Source organism: Neomonachus schauinslandi, chromosome 5 (assembly GCF_002201575.2).
Source record: "Neomonachus schauinslandi chromosome 5, ASM220157v2, whole genome shotgun sequence".
NCBI classification, from domain to species: domain Eukaryota; kingdom Metazoa; phylum Chordata; class Mammalia; order Carnivora; family Phocidae; genus Neomonachus; species Neomonachus schauinslandi.
The window spans coordinates 40,141,714-40,157,420 of record NC_058407.1 but is presented as its reverse complement, the minus strand read 5'-3'; the positions used below and the strand labels follow the sequence as shown (position 1 = coordinate 40,157,420).

The window sequence follows — 15,707 nt, the reverse complement described above, 5'->3', positions numbered from 1 at the left end:
TCATTAACACAGAGACGGGAAGTGCTCGGTAGCTCGGGACGCCAAAGCACGCTTGGCTCTGTGTACTGTAACCCTAGATATTAAGTGTGGATGTTAGTCTCTCGGAACAACTGAAGTTGTTATTTGTTTTTCTTTTAGGTTGTTTGGTGCCAAGGCAGGCGGCAAATCTGCCTCTGCACCTAATACTGAGGGTGTGAAATCCTCCCCAGTAATGCCCAGCCCTAGCACCACATTAGTGCGGCAAGGCAGTCTGGAATCACCGTCGTCCGGTACGGGCAGCATGGGCAGTGCTGGCGGGCTAAGTGGCAGCAGCAGCCCTCTCTTCAGTAAGCCCTCAGACTTAACTACAGACGTTATAAGCTTGAGTCACTCGTTGGCTTCCAGCCCAGCGTCGGTCCACTCTTTCACATCAGGTGGTCTCGTGTGGGCTGCCAATCTGAGCAGTTCCTCTGCTGGCAGCAAGGACACTCCGAGTTACCAGTCCATGACTAGCCTCCATACGAGCTCTGAGTCTATTGACCTCCCCCTCAGCCATCATGGCTCCCTGTCTGGACTGACCACAGGCACTCACGAGGCACAGAGCCTGCTCATGAGAACGGGTAGTGTGAGATCTACTCTCTCAGAAAGGTGAGCTTTCCTAGAGGCATCGGTGAAGTGTTCACCCCATCCTCGCCACGCTGTGCCTACCCTCCTCCCCCACCAAATTCCCTTGATGTCAGTGGGAATGCCACTCTGCAAAGGAACATAAAATTGAAGGAATAGAAGATTAAGGAGACCGGGCCTTTTGTTTGCTCTTACTACCAAGTTCGTAGAAGGGAAAAAAAAAAAGCCATGAAGAATAGGATAATTGTATAATTAAGTTTCTTAATATGAATGCGTACATATGTACCAAACAGGCAATTTGAATGAAATTCAAAGCATGGGTTTATGTACTAAATGATGTCTTCTCAAGACGTGTTAATGATCTGGCCTCAGCTCCAAGACAACATAGCTCCTTATGATAACTTGAGCTTTTTTAAAGACCAAATTTAAATGGGTTCTACAATTATGCTCTGAGCAATATGTTAAGTTTGCTTTATTAGCACTTCTGCAGGAAAAGAGCAAAAAGATCACTGGGGAATCCTAGTTGAATTGGAAAAAAAGTCAATTGTCAGATATGAATTCTTAGAGAAAATTAATAGCACTAGTGATATTTTTAATAGGCCCTTGAAAATAAATCGTATTACAAGGTGTTTCCCATTGGTTTAAGCAGTTGTGTGTGTGTGTGTGTTTTTTTTTAACTTACAATGAAAAACCTAAAGAGGCATTCCTTACCGAATATACTTACCTGAAAGTGTCACTGTTAACCAAAATGCCTTTAGATTCTCTCACCCCAAAAATCCTTTCTCAGGTATTTTGGTACTAACTCTTTCCCCCTGGGAAATGTCCTGAAATTGCCTCTTTTCCCGGATAAACTTAATGTTATTTGTTTCCTGACACACCTAAAGCTTTTAAAAATGCTCCTGGCCACATGCCTTAGTTGTGTTATTTGTGAAAGCACCACTGGCCACTGAAAATGCCTGGTATCGTTCCCTAAGCTTTTGTTCAGTCTGTTACTGAGGATGACATATCACCTCTTCTCCAGACTTCCAGCTTTACTCGCAGATTCATTTTTAAAACATCGACTAAAGCTCTTACCTAGACTCTCACCACATTGCAGTAGTTGTCCCCTAACCCAAAATTTCCCGTTGCTCTTCCGTTTCTCTTGCCTTCATGAAATGCAAACCATCGCTTCCATCCTGCTGTACCTCCCAGCCCCCTCATGGACACGGACAGCCATGCCCTTGAGACAACCCCCGATAAAAGAATTTTTGAACTGAAATATTTATGCTTGATAGTTCTTATGGTGGGCTGCTAATTACAAAATAATATTTTTCTTCATGAACAAAAAACTGGGCCAGGAGACACAAGACTAACAGCTGGGGAGATAGAGACTAACGTGTAGGTGTTTGCATCCATGTCCCCTCTAGTTTTGTCATTATAGATAGAATACGTAAAGACCAACTACATACACGAAAACATTGGTTGTAAGTACGATTTCATTTAAGTTTTTATCTCAGAAGTTAGGCTTCCTACGGCACCTCGGATTTGAGTTTCCACACTTTAAGGTAAATGGGCACCTTCAATATGTCATTTTCAAGACTTATAACAAGTAAATCCAATTCTATTGAAAATCTGTTAACAACCTATAGTTTTAATGTATCTTTGATTGTATACTGATATGCGAGGAATCCAAATAACAATTCATAACCACACTGCAAATAGGTCATTATTTATTAACCCAAGTCACCCTCCAAATTACTGGTTTTTTTAATCACCAGTATGGCTGCAATAAGTTGACCATTTAGCCATCAACCTATTTCTCCGGTCTTCAGATATTAAAAAATCAGAAAAGTAGACAAGTAACTATTTGTAACAAGTAATCTTCAAATCAGACCAGAGTATAAAATTGAGCTTTATAGATACAAATACAGTGTTAATATTTTACTTTACCTATATTTTAGCAGAAGTCAACATACATTTTCCCTTAGAAATACACTGGCAAATATGTAGTCACGTTTTTTCTTTAAGCAAATCTTGTTGTTGATCAGTTTTTGAAATAGGCTGGCTTTACAAATGGGAGTGTTCCAGTATTAAAAATAGCCAGATAAACAATTTTTCTAAAGTAAACCTTAGGCTACTTTAAAATAAATGCATATTTTGCCCTTGATTCTTAGTGAAATGTATTGGTGAATATTAAAGTGTGTGAAAAATAAAATACTTTCATAGGTATAATATATGATATAAATATTAATTAGTTCCAGGAAATTACTGGATCAAAATAATTTTTGATATGAGAGGTTGTACTTTTTCTTTCTTGGGAACAAAATTGCAGGCAATAGCAATTTATTCTAATCCTTTAAGTACATTCAAGAAAGTTTATGATCTATTGAAGAGGAAATAAGATCCTATCAGAAATCCGGGCTTAATTAGAATTAAGCAGTCAGCGGAATGTTGGGAATGCTAAGGAAACCAAAGAGCCATACATGACAGAGGGTGTGCTAACGTGTAGATATTGTAAGCAAAGTAATTAAAGTGATATGATAGAGATGTGTATAAGTTCGCGACTTACCCGTTTGTCTACAATTTCAAAATATTTTACCGATATATTCGTATCTTAATATTATTGAATCAATAGTTAAATAGATTTTAACTTTGTTCAAATTCCTTTTTCATTAAAATGTCATGAAATAATAAATAACCACAAAAAGTTCTTCAGTAATTTTCCCTCTAGCTGCTCCAAATCATTGGTGACCCTTGAGCCATAACCAGTTCCTGGTTATTTTGTTTAGTTTGTTTTGCTTTTTGTAACCTAACCAAACTTTAAAAATCATCTAAAGTAGTAACCAACTTTACAAATTGCTGGCTTGTTTGGAAATATCAGATCGAGGAACCCTGCCTTCACAATCCTGCAGAGCATCTGTTGGCTTTAGACAGACAGGGCCTGACCTCCTCAGACTGTTGCCTGACATCCCCCTCTCCCTCCTTGCCACTGCTTGCCTGGCCCTTGCAAGCATAAGAGTGTGTGACCTTTCAGGGTGTGTGGAAAGTGTCTACGGTATAAAACCACTAGTTTCCGGAGTCAAACAGATATTTCTACTTAGAGTTTTAACATATCGGTAAATTTAAATGTATTCTGATTTTTCTCTCATTAAATTCTCTGCGTGATATAAACATGTGCACTTTATACAATCGATAATTTTGGCAAACGATGCTTTAATAAATCTGCACGCATGAAAAAGATAATCTTTAAAATGGCTGGTGACCCTATGAATGCTTTAGCACAACTGTAGTTCATAGTTATAGGTTTTTCCTATTTGTTCAATCTGATTCCTTTTTGTTTGCTTGTGCACAGTATTAAAAAACCTTATTTAGTCAAAATGTGTACTAGAACTGGCGTCTACATAGCAGAGTAATTACCTTATGTGGACATTCCCAATAAATAAAGTCATATAATGTCTTTGGTTGCTTTCTACTGCAGTGCTAAATAATGGAGTACACATAGAAGAAAACATTTTAGCTTTGGTTTTGAGTGATTAATTTTCAAGTCAATGTGTTTGCATTTGTGTTATATCATCCCCATTATGCGTATCCTGTGTATTTATTTTTGATCATTGGAGGTTCTACTGGAAGAGAGCTATCATTCTTCAAATTCAAATTAATTGTATTCTTTGGTTATTCACATGCCAGAAGTTATAACAGAAACCGTAGACTTGTCCCACTTAGCTGTTGACACCCTCTTCTATTTTTAGAGAGGCCACTTCTCATTTTCTCCAGACACATCCTTTCATCCCTTTCTATGACCAGTTGAGAATTCTTTAAAATAGAGACTGATAAAACTTATAACCTTTTAAATACCTAACTTCGAATTTCCAAAAGATGGCATAGTTCAATTCTATTAAATATTTAAATAAATGGTACCAGAAACGTTACGTGTCAAGCAGGTATTTATTATATATTATCTTTTCTCTTCTATGCAAATGGAATAGATCTGCCTTTGTTTTTATTAAAAATAATATGAATACAAAAATTAAGTATTAAAAGGTGTTTTATATCTCCTCTGCCCATTAGAAGTTGTCACTTTAACTCAGGGAGAGCAGATCTATCTGATTTCCACCTATGACTCTCCTGCATTTGAAATCACAGTGAAAGTCTAATCAGTTGCACAGGGAAGCAAAAACTACCATAGCGGTACGTAAATAGAACCTACAGGGGAATTATATCAACAAATGACTTAATCTACCTGCTCATAATCCTGTCACTAAATTATCACCAAATGTGTTACAACAATAGACATCTGGTCACCTTTGATTGGCCTTTTCCAATAAGTTAAGCATTAAATATGTGTTACAAAAATTTTATTTTGTGGAGTTTAAAGAACCATTTTTGTGGGATGTGTAATTTGGAGGTTTTGTTTGCATTATGTCCTTAGGGGTTTTCTTTGTTTTAACAGCATGCAGCTTGACAGAAATACACTACCCAAAAAGGGACTAAGGTATATATTTCTTTCAGCACAATTGCTGCCTTTCTCTGTTGTTACGTAAACTTTGTGTGCTGTCTCTCTCCCTCTTTCTTTGTTTGTTTGCAATGAAGTATCTGCCGTTGAGGATGGCATCACTTTTAATCCTGATATTTTTTCTGGCCTGAGGAGTTGGTGAGATAAGCCTCCGGTAGAGATACCAGTAGAGGTCAAGACTAAGTAAATTAAATCCAGTCTAATATCATTATTTGGGGAGCAGCAATTTTTGGTAGATTTCAGAACTCACTTATATAAATTAAAATAAAATTAACTTCCCTAACTTTTGCATCTTGGAGGCATATGCTTGCAAAACCTCAACCCATATAGTCTACAGATGTGGCCAGTTAATGTTGAAAGGTTGAAGGATGCTCTAATTTGAATCAAAGAAAATATATTTTCATCATCAGAGGACAAATACTATAATTAAGGTATGAATTTTTAAAGAATCCTTTTGGTAAACACTCAAGAGTTTTCATTTCAGTTTTTCAGGAGTGCTAGTCAATTTAGACACGAATTAGTCTAGTATAACATAGTAATCTCAAAATCATCATTTAGTTCATCATAAAAACTAAAATGAAAATTTAATCCATGGCCTTCCTTTACTATACACTTTTATCTGAGGAGAGGATATAAAATGAACTGCTAATAGAGGTATAACACATATGAACTTAACGAGTTAACTCTTCTTTGATGTTAAAAATTTACTTACTCTGGTGAAAATGAGCACTGGCCAAATAGGTCTTTCCCTGTTATCCTTTTTCTTGCCAGTCCCTTAGTAATAACAAACAGCTTGCAATTATTCCATTTCAAGATTTTGTTTCAGAAATTTATTTTCCACTAAAGTGAACCCATTTTTTTCCTTTTTTAAAAAAATCTAGACATGATGTCAAGTGCCATTTTAACCAAATAAATGTGTGTGTTTTTTTTTATGTTTTCCTTTTTTTTCAAAAAAAAGATCTGTCAATTTGTGTCCCATTTCCTATGCTTTTCTGTGGCCATCACACCAGTTCCCTTGGCTCCTGGCCTAGCACTGTCTACCATATTTAGTCTGTGCTTTCACCCTCTTCACATCCTTCCAAGCACTGTGCTTTTGAGTCCTTCTCAATTAACTTGGCTGTCTGCTCATTGCTTATGATTTTCAACTACATATCTCACAGAAGCATAATTTTCCTTTCAAAATCCTTTATTTTTTTTTTTTTCTGTGAGATTCACACAGATGGTGTCAGATCATCTGGAAGAACTAAGCAATTATAATTAGATTCAATCTGTTTGAGAATGTTGTTCAGTCTGAATAGTAAGCTCCTCTCAATTGTTTTCTTGTCCTGGTATTGCCTTGCCCTTATAGATGTGCTTCAGTGTCTTAGCTGTGCTGTTTTGCAGATACACCCCATCATCTCGGCAGGCCAACCAAGAAGAGGGCAAGGAGTGGCTGCGTTCCCATTCCACTGGAGGGCTGCAGGATGCTGGCAGCCAGTCCCCTCTGCTCTCCCCTTCCGCCATGTCATCTTGCACCACAGGAAAATATCACTTTTCCAACTTGGGTAAAATATTCTAAACACAATTTCATCTTGTTCCTTTGACCACCTGCCCTCACGGGAGCGCTGGGATCTCTCCATAAAATGTGTTCACTTAAGGAAAAGATAGAGACACCTTAAGAGTACCTTTTATTTGTTTAATGGCTGGCTATTCACAGAATACTTTCCAAATGATATGCAGTTTATGCTCATGACCACAACTTGACACAGGTACTACTGTTGTGATTTTATAGTCTAGGATCCAGAGGCACAGAGAGGTCATTTCACTCATAAAAAGGTCACTACTCATAAGGGCCAGAGGCAATAATTGATCCCAGAACACCTGACTTTAAGCCTAGAGGGTTTTCTCAGAGTCTTCTTAAAAAACAATAAAACAGGGGCCCCTGGGTGGCTCAGTTGGTTAAGCATCTGCCTTCGGCTCAGGTCATGATCCCAGGGTTCTGGGATCAGGCCCCATTTCAGGCTCCCTGCTCAGCGGGGAATGTGCTTCTCCCTCTCCCTCTGCCTCTCCCCCAGCTTGTGCTCTCTCTCTCTCTCTCTCACTCTCTCTCTCAAATGAATAAATAAAGTCTTAAAAGAAACTATTAAAAAAAGCAACAAAAATTCTCCTTGTCCTTTGTTTAAAATGTTTTTTTAAATCCTTAGCAAAATTTATCATACTTTTGTAGAAAAACAAAATATAAATAATTAAGAAGAAGGAAAAAGTAACTCCATGACTCTTAAGATCACTTCTTTACAGGTGATCAAAATGAATACCATTTCAAAACTCTCCTTAAAATGAATATGAGTATTCCCTGTGAACATTTTTGGGTAAGTGCAATGAAAAAAAAAATGACAGATTTAGCCATTGCATTACTTTGTGCTTAGCATCATTTGTATTAAATGTAAAATCATTTGTATAAATGTCACAGAAAACATAGGGAAGAGTGACAAAGTAATGAAAGAAGTCTAAACATGCCAGTTCTAATTTAATAGATCCAATTCTTTTAAAAATAGATTTCTGTTCTATAAAATCACATATAAAGTAGTCTCATCTTTTTTGTCTAGTAATGGACCCACCGATTTTCCAAATTCTTCAATCATTTGGACTTTTCAATTTTTTCAACCCTTTAGGACCCTCACGGCTCTTTCTCTTCTCTTGTAACTCTTCCTGCTTTACAGATTAAAACTTTGGCAATGGAAAACGATTTTTTTGGTCATGGTTCCATATGAACTAATGAATCCCTATCAAACACCAAGTTTTTGCTGCTGCATCTACACAGTGAGGGACTTCTTTGTCTCATAATGGCAACAGATGGTATAGTTTTTACTTACTTTGAATTGTAATTATAAAACATAGCAAGAAGCTTAAAATTTTCACTTCAAAAAATAAATTGAGGGGCGCCTGGGTGGCTCAGATGGTTAAGCGTCTGCCTTCGGCTCAGGTCATGATCTCAGGGTCCTGGGATCGAGTCCCGCATCAGGCTCTCTGCTCCGCGGCAAGCCTGCTTCTCCCTCTCCCTCTGCTCCTGCTCTCTCTCTCTCTCTCACATAAATAAATAAAATCTTTAAAAAATAAATAAATAAATAAATAAATAAATTGAAAATGTTTTTTATAGAGTCATAGGAATATGAAATAAACTCTAATTTTATGCAACATCTGAAACAAACCCAAACCACCTGAAATGCTGAGTTTGCTAGGTATCTTATGTCTCTTATCAATCTTTTTAATACTTGACATTAATTTGACTAATTGAATCCTTATCCCATTATTTTCTCATTTATATTATTCTGATTAAATCCATCTGTTCCATTATTATTTAGAAAAAAATGCTCACCACTTACTATGTCTGATCTTGACAAAGTCAATTTCCTCATCTGTGAAATGGATCCAAAATACCTAGGTTTTATTATGGAGGGACTAACTTATGTGTACCAAGACTCAAGAGAGTATAAGACCTCATAGACCTTGCTACCTCATCATTTTTATTGGAAAGCATGCCTTATGTTATCAGAGACAATAGCAGTGGATTTCAAATTGACCTTACTGCCTCTACCATCATTTTCAACATTTGCACCCATTGGGACTTATAAAGAAAGACCTTCCGATACATGTCGACACATTCTCATGTGCCCACCCAAATTTCATAAGCATACATAGCTTCAAATCAGGTGTTCTGAGGTCTCTATGCTGTGTTATTTTAAAGAAAAAAATGACCAGTTTTAAAAACATGAAAATTATTTTTTTAGAACTTTTTATTTTGGGGTGCCTGGGTGGCTCAGTCGGTTGGGCATCAGACTCTTGGTTTCGGTTCAGGTCATGATCTCAGGGCTCATGAAATCGAGCATGGGGCTCTATACTCAACACAGAGTCTGCCTGGGATTCTCTCTCTCTTTCCCCCTGCCCCTCCCCTAACTCAGGTGCTAGCTCCCTCTCTCTCTCCCTCTCTCAAATAAATCTTAAAAAAAAAACAAAACACCTTTTTATTGATTTCCAGATCACCTGAATTTATATTTACTAGGCAAGACTGTGGGTACTATTAAAATGTAATCATAACTAAAGATTATTTTATTATTAAATTTAAAAATATATCAAATGGAACTTTTTAACTTGAATATGGATAGCATTGTCCTGCAGTTCACTTTGGTCATCATTTGTCTTCAGTTTAATCATTATCTCTTCTGAATGATCAGCAAGTGATTATTACTAACATTCAGCAATTGCAATACCTGTGTTTTTTCTTTATCCTTCCTACTTATTAAAATATCTTAATACATATAATTTTTAGAAATATTACTGTAAAAAGTAATGTATAACGAACAGAAATTTAAGATCACTTCAGTTACATCATTATCAGTAGAGTAGCATGAAGCTATTGCCAAAATAAGCTGTGGTTTGTGGGTAGTTCCTGGTATGTATGATACCTGTAATGGAAACATTCCACTCAAGAAAGTGAATCAGAATATAACTTATGGAAACAGAATACATCTTTGTTTGAAACTTTATTGGTCATTGCCCTTGTGAGGCATCTCATAACCTGGTGAGACTCACTGTCATCTTCCCATGAGTGACAACAATTACTCAGCTTCACTTTTCACCATGCTGCAAGAGTTAGTATGTAGAAGTATTACTATCAGCCTCTCACCTACGAGTTCTTTATATTTGTTGGACCCTTTTGCATACAGAGTATTGTTTAAAGAACTTTATAGGGGAAGTTTCTATGCTTTTGCGTCCAAGGGTTTCTCCACCTTGAATGCCCTTCTACTCCTCTCTCCATATTCACTTTTTAAGCTATTCAGAATTAACCCCCTTCTTCTATACTCATGAAAGCATAGAACCTGAGAGATGGGAGACACCTATCTCTGGTTCAGTTATTCAACCATTAGTTAAATACTTAAGACATCTCTAGCTTCTTCTCTCAACCCACCCATGACAGAAACTACCTGAATCTAGAAATATCACACTTTGGAAGTTCCTCTTTAAAAAAAAAAATCAAATAAAATTTTCTTGAATTGCTACCTAGTTCCTAGTGATAGTCCCAGATTCCACAAAATAAGTTAAAATAAGCTTCCATATGAATATTCTTATTTTAAAACAATATCATAAACTCACTAGCTAATATGTCTGGATATAGTTGCAAAGTCAAAGAGAGATCTTGAGGTATTTAAAAACCCACTCCATATTTCTATCAGGTCCACTCTCCTCAAATCCCACAAATCAACATTTAATGTAGTAAAAACAGGGGTTTTGTTCTGAAATATAATTTAAAGTCAACAGCCCCCTTTTCCCTAACATATGGTCATATCTATATCTCTCCTTTTAGAAATTTGGCTGTATCTCTGAGCTTGGAATGAGTCCAGAGGTCATTTATTCTGCCATTTTAAAAAATTATAATTCATGAAAAAACTGAAGGGTAGATATTGGGATATTTGCCTGAAGCAAATGGAAAGCAAAGCCAGTTTAGAAGCCCTGTGCTAATTTGTGTACCATTGCTGAAATTCTATTTGTCTGTCATATTTTTGTCCTATAATTTTTCTTCATTTATTTACATATTAACTTTTCTACCTTTCAGTTACCTCTGCTAGTAGCCATTGTTGAAGTCAGGGCCATGCCGTATTTATCTTTCTATTATTCAACCACAGCCCCAAAAAAGCAGACCTGTCGTAGACATTAATGTAACTGAACATTCTTAAATAGTATGGGTATAGTTTCAATGGAGAAGCTATCAAAAGTGTCTGTAAATGCAAACTATTCACTTTAAAATTCACTGTAATCCTCATTATTTCTTGGATGATTTAAGTCACATGTTTTGAAATTATAGAAGGACAATTTACTTGGATAGCTCTGCAACCATTGTGCAAAGCCAAATAGTGAATGAAATGACCTTCTCGCCTCTAGATACATATATTAACATAATACATTTACAAATGTGTTGAATACTTCATTCATTTAGCAAAGAGACAATCCATACTGTGGACATAGAATAGGATGATTTACTCCAATCCAGGTACTCTAAACATAAACATTCAAGTCTAGAATGTCCTTCAGCGTATCTATTGTCAGTCAGTTAGCAATCAAATTGAATTAGTCACTGCTGGCTGAAGGAATGTGCCTAAAAGATCTCTCTCACCCTCCCTCCCTCTCTCTCCTCACTCTCCCTGTCTCCTCACTCTCCCTCGCTCTCTCTCCCCACCCTCCCTTCTTTTCTTCTTTCTTTCCTTCTTTCAGGGCTTTGTTCCTTCCAACAGATTGCACACTTTACAAAACCATAGTTTCTTTCACCTTTTATTGTATTTCACATATGCACACACAGATATAATTCTAAATCTTGTATTTCTTTCCTTTTTCTCATTCCAATCCACAACCGCTCTATCAGAGGGTTGTTCTGCATATTAATTCATCAATACCTATAAAAATCCAGCATAGTGCCTGGAAAAAAGGAGACATTCCCTTTCACTTGCCTCATAGTATATATGCCTCCTATTGTTTTGAAAGCCAGACATTATATTAAAAAGAAATGTAGTGCCTGTGTCAAAGAAAAAAAATAGCAAATTTTGAAATGATAATCAGACTCATTCTAAACCAATGACATAAATTCCCTAAGGTTTTGAAAGTACCCACAGCTTTTGTGATAGCTTAAGAGGTTCCTGCCTGCTTCCTCACATGTCTGTAACAACTTAGTTTTCTTAAATATGAGCATTTGTGATAAATATATTTCTCAATTTTGTGCTTTGCTTTTATTCCAAATTTTAAGACTACTGTTTCTGAAGCAGTTGTACATTAAGTCAACCACATCTTTCTTTAAATTCATGATTATCAGTTGGCCTAAAAAGTTGAGTGTTATTAGAACTCTTCAGCAATAAGCACTAAGTAAATAAATTCTTATTTCAAATTATGAACATGAGGTACTGCTTGGGAAACACAACAGGCTTGTGACATTTGACAGTCTCACTGTGGTACTCTGGTCTTAGACACAGTAGAAAAGAGTTCAATGTGATTAACCTGTTGATTAGCTACAGAAACCATGCATATTACCTTTCATTTAAAGAAAAATTTCATTTTCTTCTTTTATAACTAACTGATAATAATGATGGTACTGACCATCAACTTACATAAATTCAGAACTCAAAACGATGAAAGTCTTTGCCTGGAAGCTTCAAAAGGGTCTTCTTGGGACATTTAGATTTCTTGTGTTTTCTTTTTTATTTTGTTTTTTCCATTAAAGTGATATATTCTTCTTGAAAAGAAACCTACAGACTCTATGCAGGCAATCTTTTCTTCATAATCACCAGCAGAATATGCCATGCTGTTGTATTTCTAGCACGAACAGTAGAGGTTGCTTGGCGGCTTTGTTTAATATTGCTTTAGAAATTGACATACTGCCGGCCATGAAAGTGTTAGGAGAAAAGAGGGACTCCACTGAAACTGTTATTGAACATTTCAGAGGCAGACTGTCAGCCTACCTTAAATAGAGACACCCATTAAATTCACGTTTCCGTAGAATTGGGATCACATTCTCGCTGTCCAGCAACCTACTATTTTCATCATCTAAGCCTCAGAATAATGAGGAAATAATAGTTTCCTTACCCAATGCAATGTGTGCTTTGTTTTTCAGTGAGCCCAACCAATCTGTCTCAGTTTAACCTTCCTGGGCCCAGCATGATGCGCTCAAATAGCATCCCAGCCCAAGACTCTTCCTTCGATCTCTATGATGACTCCCAGCTTTGTGGGAGTGCCACGTCTCTGGAAGAAAGGCCACGTGCCATCAGTCATTCAGGCTCATTCCGAGACAGCATGGAAGAAGGTAGGCGTAGGGGGAAATAAAGATGGAGTTACTTTATTTAACTCAGAGGTGAAAACTGTCACATCAGTCACCATCACAAGGATTCCTGAAGAGTAAATAAATTAGTAAGTATAACTCTCATTTAGGGAGCCCTGAAGCTTGAAGAAGTTTTAGTCTGTGTTACCTTCTTGTTCTTTATGCATTTGGAAATATGCCAGAAATTGTTTAGATTGATACTTGGTTGTAGAACAGTTCAGAACAAATCCAGTGTTCTCATACAGAAATCCTCATTATTTTAGAGACTATTTGCCCTGGTGTGTCAAATACCAGAGCCAATGTTTTGTTTGACATCTCAGTTAAAGAATCATAAAGATACATAAACCAGAAAAATTATCTTATGAAACTACCACATGTTGCCAACTTGTATTCTCAGAAACTCCCTCTGGTGTTGGTTTCTGTTATCATATCATATTAGAACTCATATCATGTCTACTTTTTGCCTTATAAGTTTCATTTCCTTACCCAATGCAATAAGGTTCTATGTGACTACTTTTTAAGTTCTATTTGAAAAACTCAGGAGGCTTAATTGACGTTCAAATGTATGTAATTTTTTAAAACTGTATAACCACAGGTGTGAAATTTGATAATATTTGAGAGATTTTCCTCTTTGATTTAATGAATTATTTTTTAAAGTATCCATAGAGGAAAATTGTGGCACACATATTACAAAGCATATCAGCTAAGGATAAAATAAAGGTAAACATAAAAGTTTAAATTGATCAGAATAAAATCAGGTATTTGTACCTTTGGGGTAAATACCTAGTAGTGCAATTGCTTGCCATTTGCAACGACGTGGATGGAACTAGAGGGTATTATGCTAAGCGAAATAAGTCAATCAGAGAAAGACAATTATCATATGATCTCACTCATGTGTGGAATTTAAGAAACAAAACAGAGGAGCATAGAGGAAGGGAGAGAAAAATAAAACAAGAGGAAATCAGAGAGGGAGACAAACCATAAGAGATTCTTAACTCTAGGAAAAAAACTGAGGGTTGCTGGAGGGGAGAGGGGTGGGGGGATGGGGTAACTGGGTGATGGGCATTAAGGAGGTCATGTGATGTAATGAGCACTGGGTGTTATATACAACTGATGAATCACTGAACTCTACCTCAGAAACTAATAATACACTATATGTTAATTAATTGAATTTAAATAAAATAAAATAAAATTTTTTAAAAAAGAGTAACATCGACATGAAATCAGCCAACTATCTTAGTCTTTAATAATTATGTATAAAAGAAAGGACTCCATATCTTGAAACATATCAAGTTTTAAGCCTCTGGTCATCCAGTTATTTGTGGTATGAACTTGGGTCAATTTCTTAACTTTATCAGTGCTAATTCCTGCATCTGTAATTTCACAGCTTTGTCATGAAAATGAAATTAGGGAGTAGTTCTGTTCCTTTCTCTTTCTCCTTCCTACTCTCTTAAAGGCTCTTCTGACTAAAAGTTTAGATAGCTATGAAAATTGATTTCATGTTTTCAGGCCACTACTGTACATTTCATCTGCTAGCACTAAATCGGTTGACCGTCATTGCCACTACCTTTTGGGATATTAACTGAACCACTGAGTTCACTGTGACAAATAGTGGATTACACCCCGAGAGTCTGCTGATTGTGGCAGAGTAGATAGACAAAATTGAACTAATTGGAAATGTAAAGTCGTTGCTTTTTTGAGATGGTTCTATCACTCTCTTCACAGACTGGCATATTATAATACTGTAAAAATAATTTGCTAAGCATACTGATGGCTCATCTAGAGTGCCTCATTTACAGATAAAATGCTCTTCATATGCTTGGGAAAGTCTGGCCTTCTGTGTAGGAGGTTTAAATAATCTCAATTGCTGAACACCAGCCTGAGTGGGCAAGATGGCTTTTTGATGCCCATACATTGAACACGGAACTATTATAATTCTTACATTGTGGTCTACAACCAAGGGATTATTGAACTAGCAAGATGGAAGGGGCTTTATTGATGCCCTCCCTGCTCAGTGATCACTGTGAAGATAAAGAAACAACCACACACTAGGAGGTCATAGACCTATAAATAGTAAGTAACAGCAACAAACCAAAAATGGGATCTCCTGATTCATTGTCCACCTGTCTTCTGTACACCAGGCTGAAAATCCTAGTGCATACTGGTGCATACTTAGTGCATACTGTTTATTAGAGTTTGGAAGAATGTGGGATTTTGTTTGTTTTGTGTTCTTTAGATGACTAACATTTTGCCCATCTCACAGAGTGGTGGTAGTTGCTTGAGCTAGAAATCTGGGAGTTGTCCTTTATTCCTCTTTTGACCCACGTTTTTATATTCAGTCAGTTTTAAAGAGGTTCTTCCTAGTGTCCCTCAAATTCATCCGTTTCTTTTGAGCCACAATGCCACAATCCCACACAGCTTTTCCAATCCTCTCTCCAGACCAGCTTGTGAGCATCTCCCATGTACTCTTGCCTTGCATTGCTATAGAGAGTATTTTTATTACTCTATTATAATTATCTTCTTAGTTGTATACCTTTCTACTTTTTTTTTGAGCTTCTGGGATTGTGTCATCATTTTTATAGTCCCAGGATCTAGGAAGGGCCTGTCACATTGGGTGGGCCCAACTAATGTTTGTTGAATGGATGAATATGCAGAAATAACTTTACATTACCCCACAGTGAAAAGAGGAAGGACTTTTCTACAAATATAATTAAGCACAATTTTACCACCTTTTGGGCTTAACATATTAGATGTGCAAAAATATAAAAACAGTCT

The 15,707-nt window shown here is 36.6% G+C and overlaps 1 protein-coding gene across 2 annotated transcripts in view; it reads left to right on the top strand.

Annotated features, from left to right (window-relative positions):
* Positions 1–15,707, top strand: part of NAV3 (neuron navigator 3) — a 347,818-nt gene that overhangs the window by 262,011 nt on the left and 70,100 nt on the right. For both annotated transcript variants that reach the window (XM_021678554.1, XM_021678552.1), the window contains exons 16-19: positions 139–627; positions 5,033–5,074; positions 6,479–6,639; positions 12,729–12,917. In XM_021678554.1, the coding sequence (XP_021534229.1) occupies positions 139–627; positions 5,033–5,074; positions 6,479–6,639; positions 12,729–12,917 (881 nt within the window). The remainder of the gene's footprint in view (positions 1–138; positions 628–5,032; positions 5,075–6,478; positions 6,640–12,728; positions 12,918–15,707) is intronic.